General features: G+C 42.1%; 2 protein-coding genes across 2 annotated transcripts in view; both read left to right on the forward strand.

The window, feature by feature from the left end:
* Nucleotides 1-14,826, forward strand: part of thap12a (THAP domain containing 12a) — a 403,705-nt gene that overhangs the window by 370,217 nt on the left and 18,662 nt on the right. The window lies entirely within an intron of this gene.
* zbtb21 (zinc finger and BTB domain containing 21) lies at nucleotides 1,861-13,550 on the forward strand. Its single transcript, XM_083783615.1, has 2 exons — nucleotides 1,861-1,978; nucleotides 7,360-13,550. Exon 2 carries the CDS (start codon nucleotides 7,362-7,364, stop codon nucleotides 10,707-10,709), a length of 3,348 nt encoding a protein of 1,115 aa, XP_083639741.1. The 5' UTR covers nucleotides 1,861-1,978; nucleotides 7,360-7,361; the 3' UTR covers nucleotides 10,710-13,550.

The following is a 14,826-nucleotide window of genomic DNA, read 5'->3' on the forward strand; positions in this document are numbered from 1 at the left end:
ATGACATGGCCCTAAAAATATATATAATTTTAATATAAAAAACGATTTTTGCATCTGCCGCTTGAGATGACCTGAGATGACTTGATTGATTGACATCAAAAAGGGCCTGTCAGCTCAAACACACAATGCAATACTTGTTGTTGCGTACAATCATCAGTAGCAAAGTCAAATACCAAAAATAAAAACCAATGGGATGATAGTTTTATTTGGTGGGTATATGAGCTGGTCGTTTTGAAAGTAGCTCTGAAGTAAAAAAAAGTGTGGGCAGCCCTGGTATAGATGATTATATATATATTCATTCCGTGGGTAAATCCCTGTAGGCTACCCACATATTGGTAGCCTATTACCTATATTAGCCCAATATTGGCGTTACGCATTTCACTTGAATAATGTTGTGTGCGCACGTGCGCGTGCGGAGAAAGACAGTTATTTAATGAAACTCAAGATTATAACGTCCTGTCTCGCTGCCTCCGTGTATAGGCTGCATGGCTATTCCTGTGTGTGTGTGTGTGTGTGTGTGTGTGTGTGTGCGTGTGGGTGTGTGTGTGCGCAATGAAAAGTACTCTGCAGGCGAAATGGCGAATTCGAACGGTGTAATTGTAATAGTTTGGCACAAACCAAGTACTGTGGAAGAACAATGTTGATGTAACTAAGAGATTCGCTGAGTAAGCGATATTTTATATACAGAGATGTAGAAGGAATAAGCAAAATCGTGAGGCGAGAATCCCTCTCCTTCCTTGTTTTTTTCTCCTGCGGACAGGACTGTCAGGGAGACTCGGAGATCAGAGCAGCACAGGGGAGTGGCTTAAAAGACGGGGTAGTAGTTGCCAGGTTGGAGAATTGTAAGCGAGTCGTAGTCTGTGTTGAATGGCATTTGAATGGCATTTGTGGGCTTGTGAATGAATTTTCTCACATGTAATTTGTGCTCACTTGCATAGACCTGGCGAATTTAGCGTGGTGAAAGGGCAACAGTGTTCCGGGGGTGTGGGTGCTTGGGGCGATAATGTTTGTAGTAAACAAATGCATTGCCGCCGTGAGTGTGGACTGGAGGCATCTTTGGTGGCACTGCAATGACCAGTGTTTGGCGGGTGGTGTTGAGTGTTGGCGTTGGGCGCGATAGGAGGAGATAGGTCCCGAACACTGCGAAGGTAAGTGTGTGACGTCACTGCCGTGTGAGTGTGTGTGGGTGTAGTGTGTAAGATGGTGTTGTGGGTGTTGCAACAGCGACGTAGCTGTTGTGGCTTTGGGTTTCTTGCCATGTGTTGGGTACAAGTTCTCACTTGTTAATATAGATAAAGGGGGGGGGGGGGGGGGGGTAGGGGAGGGGATGATATTGTGATGTCAATCATGTCACTATATCACTGTCATATATATCATTGGCACGTTTGACTGTCAAAGTTTCAGCCTCCAGGACGAAACCCTAAATACAAAGGGAACACATCATTGCCCATAAGAACCACACCAAGGGGTCTATAATGAAGTACTGTCACCTCATGACATAAACACATGAAAAGCTGGAAAAAATACAAAAATCACAGCACTCCATCTTTAAAAACCACAGAAACATTATAAGACAGAATAATAGGCATAATATGCCTATTATTAGCCATTAGCCAATTAATAATGATGTAATAAATAGCTATATTATAGCTATTTATTACATCATTATTAATTGCATTGACTTTTCCCCAGATGCAGTCATATAGGATGCAATCCTGAGTCTCCTGACATTTGAAAACATGACCTGCCCCTTTAAACCAGACCCTGTACGCCCGGCCCACCGTCTGCACACAGCCTATCAGAGCGCGGTGCACGTGACGAGCGTTCCTTGCGATGACCTCATCCCCAGAGTGGGATGACGTCAAATTCAAGATGGATGGAATGACGACGACGACCAGCGCACGTTAAGCTCAATTGTGAATAAAAGTGTTCGCCTTGTTGCTCCGTGGGAACACACAGCCGTAGCCTACGCGTTCAGGTAAGTTTGGGACGGGTGGTCGCACAACTTCTTTGAATTGACTTCACCAGGCGGATACATAGTTGTGGGAGTGTTTAGCACAAGCTTTTATACCCTGACGTAACTCGTTGTTCTATAACGTTACTGCCGCCCGTGTGTCTGTCTGTGGCTCTGCCAGGCCGGAGCGACCGGGGCTAACGGCGTGTCTGTCTCACTGTCTGTGTTGTTCACGGAGTTTTGGTACAGTGTTGTTTTCATTGATTCATGGGGCCACCGAGGAGACGCATAGAACTTTTATCTTCTATTAATAATGACACACATGTGTCTAGGCGTTTTGTTTCTTCTTTTTTTCCGTTTTCGACAATCCAGATATGCGAGTCTGTTTCAATAACGCCTCCCGGGAATGCAACACATAAAGCAAGCCACGTCTCACTGGTGATCAAACGATGTAACGTTAATGCTGATTGATCTCACTTCCTCGCGAAAGTGTGATCTAGGCTTTCGTTCTTTTAATGTGTGCTGACTGCTTCATGTATTCTTTGCGGAAGAGACAATAATGAATGAACGGCCACTGTCTGTAGCAACAAACCCTGCTATTTTCGCAATACAAACATGATGTAATGCCCAGGCAGCAGTACAGTACAGAACACGGTGCGCATGTGCGCTGTTATAAGCAAACCAGTTGCTATGATCCAAACAAACCAATTACCAGAGTAACGGACACCACTGAACACTGTCAGTGCATTTTGAAACCATGTAATTGTGTCGGGATTTTTTGAGCTGTTTGCATGGATGCCTTACGTTTCAAACCAAACACCAAATGTAATTTAATCCCCCCCCCCATAATATGCACTTTATGTTTCATTATTAATTCAACTTACAATAAGCGATTATGAGAAGTGTTTATAACCATTGTAAGATGCTCTATAAAACAGTCATGTGTGTACTCTTACTGTGGCATGCAGAAATAGTGAAAATAGCTGATCTACAAGCTCACACTGATTGCAATCGTTTGAAATAATGGTGATATTGATTTGAAGTCATCAGCAGATCTGCTCTGTACAGTACCCGTTGTCAGAAGGGTAGGTCTACTACTTGGAGGCCAGTCTATCACGTTGGTACTGTGAGTCAGTCATCTCCATATTTGGGCATATTGATACTCAATATGCCCAATTATGGAGATGATTTAACGTGTATATGTCTCTCTCTCACAGAATAGAAGAATCACACTCGTGTGAAGTGAGGGGCGCTCTTATCATCATACATCACATTCCGTGCTCAGCCAATCAAATCATTTCTGTGGTACAAAGTTAAACACATAGGGCACAAAGCTGGGCATAGGAGGTGCTAGCAGCCAAACAACCAAAAGACGCACATCTAAAAACCTACTAGTAGAGTACTGAACAAAAAAGTAGCAATGTAAGAATAAAAAGAGTCCACACACCTATTGACGCTCCCATGTGAAAAGGTTTTCTCAGTATGTCTCTCTCACAGTGCCGTCGCTACCTATACGCACTGCGAGTAGGGCAACACGCCGAGGGGGGCAACAAAAAGTGCCAAAAAGTGCCAAGCCGACCCTCAAAATAACAAATTTCTCTGCGGCTCTGCCGCGTAATAACGAGTGGCCATGTGTGCGTCCTCACAAACAGCGAAAATAGGAGGATGAGGAATAGCAGCTCTCTCGTCGGGAGGGGGGGCAGTACAAATATCCTACGAGTAGGGCAACCAAATGGTCAGCTACGTCCCTGCTCTCTCACAATGAGAAAGAAGGGTTGTCCGCACACCGTGTATCTGCTCCCAGGAAACTTTTATTAAATAACAACATTTCGACCCTTCCGGAAGACCCGGAAGGGTCGAAACGTGGTTATTTAATAAAAGTTTCCCGGAAGGGTCGAAACGTTGTTATTGAATAAAAGTTTCCTGGGAGCAGATACACGGTGTGCGGACAACCCTTCTTTCTCATTGTACGTAGAGTTTTCTGAGATGTGTGTGCTTCCTTTTGGATCCTATGTCTCTCTCACACACACACACACACACACACAGATACACAAACAGATTGCCTGGAATGTATTTATCAGCTAATAGATCAGTTAAGGTTCCAGGTACTGTTTGAGGCCAGTCTATAACACCAGGCATTCTATGACGTCATCACGTACTATAATGATCATGTCAGAACGTGTGTGTGTGTGTGTGTGTGTGTGTGTGTGTGTGTGTGTGTGTGAGTGTGTGTGTCATACCCAGAATTATGGTGAAATAAATAAGTCTCACACTGTCTGTCTGGCTCGTGTTGTCAGTCAGCTTGTAGTTAGGAAGTATAGAGTACTTTGAGGCCAGTTCATGACAGCAGTAGTGTGCGTCTGTCTATATAATACAGTATATCATTAGTTACACTGTTATCTGCACTCGGTGTCGGCTGGGTTCTCACTAAAGGGTGAAAAATGCACAAAGTATTTGAGGCCAGTCAATGTTGTCAGTCTCAGTCATCTATAAGACGTCAGTTGTGATATTGTCAACAGTACTGTAGATTCGAACCCTGGTCTCCCATGTGGGAAGTCAACATCTTAACCACTAGCCTAAAAGGGAATTCCCCTTTGGCCATCAGGCAGAAAGAAGCCTGATCCACTCTGCGTCCATATTTGAGTAAAACATTATACATATAGTGGACTATTGCCATACCCATTATCAGATTGCTTGCAGGCTAGTCTGGAGCTGTGTGGAACTCCATATTTGGGCACGGACACATACATAGTTGCATACAGACAGAGATTTGTGAAATATACCTCATGTAGTGCAGTCCCTGTTGTCAGATTACTTAGTGCAGTAGTGCAATGCCACTTATGCCAGTACTTGGCTGTCATACATAACTGATTTCATAACTGATGCCTAAATGACTGGCAAGTCTATTATGACTGATGTAATTGCGTCCGAAGGTCGCAATTACAGTTAACGATGGCAGTTAACTATGAAGTCTTGCGTTTTTTGGCACTGAAAATCCCTATACATGAGGAAAGCCCCCATATATTGTGCCCAGGTCTCAGTCGTGACATCACTATGACATCATCAGGGATGATAGTAAATCAGGATCATATCATAGTAAATGAGAGTAAAGGAGAAGATCCCTGATGTCATCAATATTAGTATATGGATATACAGGACAGGTATGTCATAACCTGTTCTGACATTCCATATGTTGATCCTTCCTCTTCAATGTCTCCCTTTTGACTGATACCTGTCCATTTAAACTCTAGACGGGCCTGCCAAAGTTAGAGTTCTCAACAGGCTCGAAAATTAATCAAACCCTGTACACTCAAGACACAGCCACTGCTGCCACTCTTAGATATCCATATATGGAGCTGACCTGTTCTGACATTGATTCCATATGTTGATCTGACCTCATCAAACCCTGTACACTCAAGACACGCTCCATATATGGCCAGTGCACGCAACCTCGCCCTCAGGCGTCTTACTGGTAGAGTAGACTATCCAGTCTATTACACAGTCATGTGTGACGCACACACACACACATACACACAATGTGAAATAATTCTGAATTCTCATTCGTATATCCACAAGTAAGACGCGCAAACGCGTGAAGCGAACGCAGCTCGTGTGTGTGTGGTTGTGTGTGTGTGTGCTACAGCTGCGCCCTGTGTGTGTGTGTGTGTGTGTGTGTGTGCGTGCGTGCGTGCGTGCCACAGCTGCGCCCTCTGGTGGCGGGCCGGTGGTGTAACAGCGTGACACCACACAGCGTGACACACACAGACACTCAGCCCCTGCTGTCATAGTAAGTGGCTCACTGCGTTCGCAATTAACTACTGGTATTTATTTCCCTGAAGTGAAAATGGTTATATATTTTCGAGGGGAGCTAGCCCCTCCTATGTCCAGCTTTGAGGGTGTGTGTAAACACAAACATTGAATGCCATTGATAATGAATGGCCACTTTTGAGTGTTTGTGTAAACACAAACATTACGTAAACACAAACATTGAAGACAAAAGTGAGGATGCAAATTGTGATTGGCCGGAATGAGATGATTGAGAAGTGAGTGTTTCTAAACAGATTCAAATCTAGCTCCACCCCCTCTCCCCCCGTCATTTTATTGGCCGAGTCAGGTCACTTCAGGCTATGGGTTGTTGTTGCTGCTGGGAGGTACGCAATGGATATTTGTGCTGTATGTCTACATATGGCATTGTAAATTATGAATTTCTATCGTACATCCCGTAGTCGGAAATGAGGAAGTGGCGGAGGCAGAGGCTCACTCTCTCAACATATTAATTATCTTTTATTTGTAAAATTCCCCTCTAACAGCATCGTTCATGTGAACTACTTTGTCCACGGCTATTCATTGTAATAGGAAGTTCTTGGCCGAATACCGAATATAGGAAACAATTGGCCGAATATCCGAATATGATTAATATTATATATTCTTTTTTCCTACCATTGCTGTCATGGCCGTACCTTAAACCTACCTGATTTATGGCAAAATAAATGGTTATGGCAAAACTTAACTTAAATAATAATCACTAGTACGGGTCCATAAAACATTTATTCAGCTCTTTTGAATGCATACACTATTCTGTGTTTTCTGCGTCCGAATATTCGGTGCATCACTAATCAGAATCGCTATGATGATCTAGCTAGCATCATTGATTCATCATCATAGCAATTGGTATAGTGGTGTGACTCACTATAGCGACTTCCACCATTTCAACAAAGTACAAACAAACCACTTCACATGAACGATATTGATACATGTAACCAGGAGATTTGGCGGGGAAATATATATTGTAGGGATGCACCGAAAGGGAAATTCTTGGCCGAAACCGAATATAGGAAACAGTTGGCCGAATATCCGAATATGATTTATATTATCTTTTTTCCTACCAAAGCTGTCATGGCCGTACCTAAAAGCTACCTGATTTATGGCAAAATAAATGGTTATGGCCATTAAATAATAATCACTATTATATAATAACCATAAATCATTTATTCTGCTCTTTTGAATGCATTAATTGCATACACTATTCAGTGATATATTTTATGCCTATTCAGGCCAAAACAGAATAGGCCAAAATGCATTTCTTTCTGCCGAATATTTTCTGTGGACGAATATTCGGTGCATCACTAATATATTGCATTGTGTAATTCGCGTTTTCATTATAAAACTGTGCTGGGGATGGGGGTTGAAGACACCGTTACACTCTCGTGCTGTGTAGACACCTCACTCCCCCACTAACCCCTCCTCCCCCTCACACACCGATGTCTATTTAAGTTCTAAATAATATTTATATCTCAAAACCAAGAACTTGCAAAGATTTTGTGTTGTTTGATTTTGTATATCAGTTTTCAATTGTATATCATGTTATTCAAATTTTCATACATATCTCTTGTCTTCCCTTTCAGGCATGATGGAGAGCCTTGTACATTTTAGTAATCCCTCCCATGCCCCCTCTGTATTGGGAATTCTCAACGAGCAGCGCCTCAGAGGCCAGATGTGTGATACAGTCGTGGTTGTGGGAGACCAGAGATATCAGGCACACAGGAGTGTTCTGTCTGCCAGTAGTGAGTACTTCCTATCCCTGTTCACACGGATGGATTCCAACTCCCTCAACGTTGTCCACTTGGACTTCTGTGAGCCTGACACCTTTGAGATAATGCTGAATTACATTTATACCTCCTCACTCTTCGTGGACAAAGGCAGCCTTGCAGCAATCCAAGAGTTGGGCTACAGCCTTGGGATCCCCTACCTAACCAACATTGTGTCAACAAGGCCTCATGTGTCCTACTGTGTGTCCAGAAAAAGGCTGTCCTTCTCAGAGGAGGATGAGAGTGATGGTCAGACAAGGAGTGTCATTGTGCGTCAGGAAAGGAAAACATCTGAGGGGTTGTCATCACCCTGTTCGACCAGAGAGGTGACCCAGTCCCCCTTGGAATACAACTCGCATAAGGCAGTGAGGAACAACTCTCAGTCCATTGTCAAAAACCCAGATGAAACAAGGGAAGATTCTGAAAGGAGCTCCAGCTATCCATACACCTCCATATTAAAAGAGACATCATCACATAGCACGTCATTGAGGCCACAGCTCACATCATCAGTGTCTTTCAGTGATGCTGAAGTACAGCACACCAGGTTACAGGTAGACACTAAAGAGGAGGAGGAGGACACACCCCTCTATCACACCAAAACACCCTTTCAGGGCCGCACAGGTGAACCAAGTCAAACCATTGACAGGAGCGGTCCACTCGTAAAAAGCCTGCTCCGCAGATCATTATCCATGGACAGCCCTATTCCGGTCTTCTCACCCACACTGGAGCTCAAGGAACTCCAAAACCGTGAGCAGTCTGTTGTAAAAATGGCATCAAAGTCACCTGCGTCAAAATCCACAGAGTACAATTGCAGTTCCAAAAAAACACCCCCGCTCGTCCTCAGGGCAAAGTACCCCAGCAGGTATGATGAAGATGAAACTCAGGTAGAAGGGGCAGTTCATGTGAAAACCGAGCCCAGCAGCCCTCTTGCTGATCCGTTGGAGATTGTTCGAGTCACAGTTGGAGAAAATTTGCCAGTCAATTTCAATGACTTTCAAACAAACTATGACCCAGGCTCCAGACCAGACTTCGGTCACTTTGGGAAGAGAAAGGGTCGGAAGGACAACAGAAGATTCCCATTGAAAAAGGCCAAGGGGTTTACTGAACATCATCTCCCACTTGATGACGACATGTCAAACTCAATACCTCAGAATGCCAGCATGGACAACGATGATAATGGTTGGGGGCCAAGACTGAGCCAAATTTTTAAATGCTGGAATTGTTTGAAAGTATTCAAAACCAGCACCGGGCTGCATCGCCATGTGAACATGTATCACCATCCTGACAAGCCATACGCTTGCAACATCTGCCACAAGCGCTTTCATACAAACTTCAAAGTGTGGACACACTGCCAAACTCAACATGGTGTGCTACAGAATCCAGCCTCATCCTCCAGCTCCTCTATGCTGGATGAAAAGTTTCAGAAGAAGATGATTGATATTGTACGAGAGAGAGAAATAAAGAAAGCCTTGCTTTGGAAACTCAAGAGGAATAAGCAGGGTTTGCAATCTCCTACACTCGCCAGGAAGAGGTCAAGGTCCAATTACATATGTCCTTACTGTGGGAAAGGATTTTTGTTCCAGTCTCAATACAAACAGCATTTGAGGACACACCCGACTGAACAAGATGAGCAGGAGACAGAAAGAGACAGTACCTTCTTTCAGGAACAGGAGGAGGTCATTCAACAGAAGAACAACACAGATACTGACGTTTACTCCTGTAGGCTTTGCAACGTGAAGGTGTCCTCACTCTTTGAGCAGGGCAACCATGAGAGGGGCTGTCGACACGCAACCGTATGCCCATACTGTGATTTGCGATTTTCAAGTCCGGAGGTCAAGAAAGACCATGAAGCACACTGCAAATACAAGAAACTGACATGCCTGGAGTGTATGCGGACCTTCAAGACCTCCTTTAGCATATGGCGTCACCAGGTAGAGGTCCACAACCATAATGTGATGACTGTTGAAGAGATGAATCTTCATCAACAGGAGAACAATGGAGAGGCATCCGACATGCTCAAAGAGGGGCAGTACAACAATGAGCCCATGGCAACAGAAAGGTCTAGAGATGAAATTAACTACAGTGACTCATTAGGGCAGCCCATGTTCGATTCAGAAGACTCTTCATCCTATGTGCCTGATGACCTAAGTATGGAGCGTCTTGGCAAACTGGTAGTCAAGGAGGAACTGATGGAGGAGCCTGTGTGTGAGAGTGACAACACGGAGGCTGCCATAATCGAACCTGATGAACCGGGCATGGAGTGGCCATGTGAAAAATGTGGAAACATTTTCACTTCTCACAAAGACCTGGAGCGGCATCAGGAGCTGCTCTGCCACATCAAATCATTCATCTGTCAAATTTGCCACAAAGCCTTCAGGACCAACTTCCGCCTTTGGAGCCATTTCCAGTCTCACATGACAGTTGCTGATGAAGCCGCAGCCAGAGAACTGGACAACCACCCAAGCTCTCCATCTCCATCACCACCACTGACCACACAAACGTCTGCACATTCTGCCCCACAAATATCTGCACATACTACCCCACTGACCACACAAATATCGCCACATACTACCCCAATGACCACACAAATACCCCCACATACTACCCCAATGACCACACATACTACCCCAATGACCACACAAATATCTGCACATCCTTCCCCAATGACCACACAAATATCTGCACATCCTTCCCCAATGAACACACAAATATCTGAACCTCCTGCCCCACTGACCACACAAGTATCTGCACCTCCTGCCCCACTGACCACACAAGTATCTGCCTATCCTGGCCCACTGACCACACAAATATCCACACATCATGCCCCACAAACCTCTGTGCATCTTAAACCAGCCCAAACAGGGCCAGTGTCTGCAGCGGTGGCTAAACAGCCTAAGCGCTCAGAGCTTAGCAGCTCATCAGTAACTCGGATAAAGAGGGCTGAAGTCGAAAGGCAACACAGCAGCCCCGGACCTCTTTCAAGTTCAAACAGCGTAGAGAATCCAGACCCTCCTCAGGAACCAGAAGGCTTCTTTATTTACCATGCCTCTCCTGCATATCCTCTCTCTGCCTTGACATTTAAGAGACAGTACATGTGTAAGCAGTGTCACAGGACTTTCAAAACAGCCTTCAGTCTCTGGAGCCACGAACAGAGTCATACCCACTAAGCCACACCAACCTGTGAGCATCACACACAATATTTGTGCTGCTCGAGTGACAATACTTAATCTTAACATAACACACCTCAGCCTACAAAAGAAAGACTTTGAATGTATATCCTATTTGCTTGCTTCTATGTCATATAACCAGTGGCCCACGTGCATTAGAAGTGTGAATGTGTGCAAGTTTCCTGTTCATTAGATTGTTATAAATGGTTTGATTCTTTGCCTTTTGATCTATTAGGCACCGCTTTTTTTCGTCTATTTGACTAAGATTCAAGATAAACCAAGTGCTTTTGCTTTTGTATAAGACCTGTTTAGGACGGTTGACATCATAAACACTGATATAAAGTAAGTGGCCTCAACGACTGTGTAAACATGCCATGCTATGCTATGGGGGTGGTGTGTGTCTCAAAAACCTTTCATTGAGGGGCGCCAGCCCCTCCTATATTCAGTTATAGTGTAGATTTTCATCTTACACAAACATTAAATTGCCATTGACAATGAATGGAGAATTTACATACATATGTGGATGAGCAAATCGGCTATTTTTGTCCTACACAAAGTTTTAAAATTCCCATTGACAATGAATGGATAATTTACGTCATATGTAGACGAGCAAATCAGCTATTTTGTCCTACACACAAATTCCCATTGACAATGAATGGATGATGTACGATGATAAGAGCGCCCCTCACACACGGGTGTGATTTTTTAAATATATTTATGCTATAGATCTCAAAGATACATAATTGTTTAATTGTGAATAATAGTATGCCTTTTATTTCTTCAGACATAACATTCCATTTCTTTTCCTTTATTTAAATATATTAGTTTGTGTTCCAGTGATGTTTTCATTGACATTTTAGTATATTGTTGCCTTTATGCAATGTCAAGCTTTGGTTGGTGATACTAAAAGTTGCATAGTTCACAATAGAATACACCTCGCATACCGGTACATTTTCATTACAATTGGCGGAGCTGGAAACTTTTAATCTAATTGATTTAACCAAAAACAGATTAATTGATAATTGTATGACTGCAAGTAGATGGAAAGTGGACTAGCGACATATTTTTAATATATTTAAATAAAATATTTATTTCTCTGTGAGCTTCAGTTTAGTAGCCTGTAGGCCTACTACCACACATTTTCTTGGTGGTTGGTATTTGTACATTTGGCAATGTTTTTCATGGTTATAGAAGTTCTTCTTTTTTTTTTGGCTTTCGCCTTTATTTTATATTTTTTATGGTAAATGGTGCATTTATATAGCGCTTTACAGAGGTTGTGCATTACATTCACCCATTCACACACACATTCACACACCAATGCCGGGGGAAACCATACAAGGCACCAACCTGCACATCGGGAGCAATTAGGGGTTCAGTGTCTTGCTCAAGGACACTTCGACACCAACTCTGGGGGAGCCCGGGTTCGAACTGGGAACCTTTCGGTTTCCATCCGGTCACTCTACCCCTGAGCCACTGCCGCCCTATGGAGGGACAGACAGTAGGCTGACAGGAAATGGGGAGAGAGAAGGTCGTCAGGATAGGGAGTCGAACCTGGATTACCAGCCAAGGTGCCTGGACCGCTGAGCCACGGCCCAGGCATAGAATTCTAAATTAAAGGACAACTTCATCCATTTTCAACCTATCTTCGTACAATTGGTCCTCACTAATGCTCATGATATGGTACCCCCGCCCCACACTCTGTATGTGTCTCATAGGAGGGCTGTAGACACTTCAGAAACCCGTCTAGCAGTGACGTCATCGTTGGACAGGGTTTTTGGACAAGATTTAAATGTTTTTATTTAGATTTTTATTGCATGCTAACTTTCCAGGAATAAAAAACCTGCAGTTTCTATTGGCTTGGATTCCCCATCGATGATGTCAGTGGTAGGTTGGTTTCTGAACTGCCCACAGCCCTACTCTGAGATGGAGTTGAGAAAAATGGTACAATATAAATATTAAATACATTATATATATATACATTAATTATATGAAGATGGGTTGAAAATGGGTTAAGTTGTGCTTTAATGGTGCAAGTATCAGACTGATACTAATTGTTGCTAACAGCACTATCCAAAACTAGTTCCATGTTTTACTTAGTAATTATATGCAAATGTTTGCATCAATTTGAACGAATAAAAACTTTTGGAAAAATGTATCTTGGAAACTTGATAATTTAGCAACATAATTATCAGACTAGATGTATCTCAAATGTTTAATGTACAATATTATCAATTTTATTCTAATCCTTGAGAGTGCATGTGTATTGAATCACATTTAGGTTTCAGAAAACTGGCCTGAAGCAACATTCACATATTTTGACGGTGTTCTCTTTTACATAGAAGCACAATTTGGATGACAGGAGATGAAATCAAGTGAGAAAGATTTCCTGTTCCTAATTGCCTAACAAGATCATTACTCAAGATTGCGTTTTTTTTTGTATTCCAATTGTTGCTGTGGATGTCATTTATGAATATAACCTAGAGAGATGATTAATTATAAAACATCATAATTGCTAAACTTGGGAGCATTCCACTGATGGAATGCTCCCACGTCCCAGTAATTATAAGATTTTGTTTTCAACAAAATGAGCAGAGGAAGCCGAATTGTGATGTTTAACGTCCTTTTCAAAGTCATGTATTCATAATGATTTACTTTTTGTGAGAAAACTATGAAAGAGATATGTCAAAGAAAAATACAGAATATTATTTTGTGCATATGTCAGTGTTTGTATTCTCAATTTTGTACCTACTTTGTTAGTATACAAATATTTTATCTTTTTAGTATCACTATGCTATCACTGCAATAATGAATATTTGTATTAAAATTGGTTGCATTATTGTTGCTTTTATAGTCTTGCAGCAATTTAGTTTTTGTTTGTTTTTTACAGTTTTTTTGTGTTTAACTTCTGTAATAAAGAGTAATATTGGAGTATATGACATGACTATTTAAACAGTCCTAAATGTAAACTTATTTGCCATGACACTTAACGTTTGTGTAGTGTTCCAGATGGAGTTGGAGAGATGGGGAAACCCTTGTTACTGGACAAACAGAGCTTTACCTTTTTTGCATTTATTTTTTGTTTAACTAGAAAATTCAACCACAACACCCCTTAAATCAGGTCCCACTTGGGCTGGTGATATCAAAATCACAAAATTCTTTCACTGAATACATCAATAATAATCAATATTGTGATGATAATATACATATTCTTATAAATAGCTAAAGTAGCATGCTGCACTTATCACTATCAAACAATGATTGTTGAAAATAAATTTACAATTTTGGCATCCCTATTTGGGGAAAATCAAAAGATTTAATTATTTTTATTTTAAATGTTTTTCAAAAATACAGCAACGAGCAAATCCACAAGCTCACAACACATTAGCTATTTTCACTATTTAATACAATGAAGTATATAGAGCATTTCTTGCTATGTCTTTTGAGAATACCGCAGTCAAGGAATTGCTGAAGTGGGATATCCACCCCAAACCATAACCAAATCAGGTTCAAGAGGAATCATGCTCACATATGACATTTTGAGACTCTTAATTTTAAATGTAAATTTCAATAAATGTAATAGAGAATGCTGGGGTGCCTCGCTGGCTCACCTGGTTACAGCAAATGGGCTTAAGCCCAAACCACACCAAAGGGTCGGGTTGGGACAAAACGTTTTTTTAAGGTAGATCACACCAATGCAACTCAATGAGTTGTATTGGTGTGGTCTACCTTAAAAACAGTTTTGTCCCAACCCGACCCTTTGGTGTGGTTTGGGCTTTAGTTAACATTACATATAAAGTCCTGAGTCCTTCCCACAGCTGACCCGCAGGTTTGAGTCCATCCTGGGATCCTCTATCTCCCCCACTTTCCTGTCTCTGTGCTCAGTCAATATCAAAATAAAGCAAAAATGCTTTTAAACTATCAATAAACTGATGAGTTAGTTAGTTATGGGATATTTGAAAATAATAATAATACTTGTTTTCTATCAATTACACACCCAATGAAGCCTTGAATTCATAGAGAAGTTTTGCCGGTCAAAATTGGCTTCAGAATGCGACAAAAACTAAATTTTCTCCAGGCCGTTTCTGGTTACGACACCATAAACCGCAAACCAAAAGGT

Source organism: Protomyctophum parallelum, assembly GCF_964188405.1.
Source record: "Protomyctophum parallelum genome assembly, chromosome: 1".
NCBI lineage: Eukaryota > Metazoa > Chordata > Actinopteri > Myctophiformes > Myctophidae > Protomyctophum > Protomyctophum parallelum.

What these genes read in the sequence shown, in the direction of transcription:
- zbtb21 (XM_083783615.1), top strand. Translation starts at nt 7,362, where the DNA reads ATGATGGAGAGCCTTGTACATTTTAGTAATCCCTCCCATGCCCCCTCT.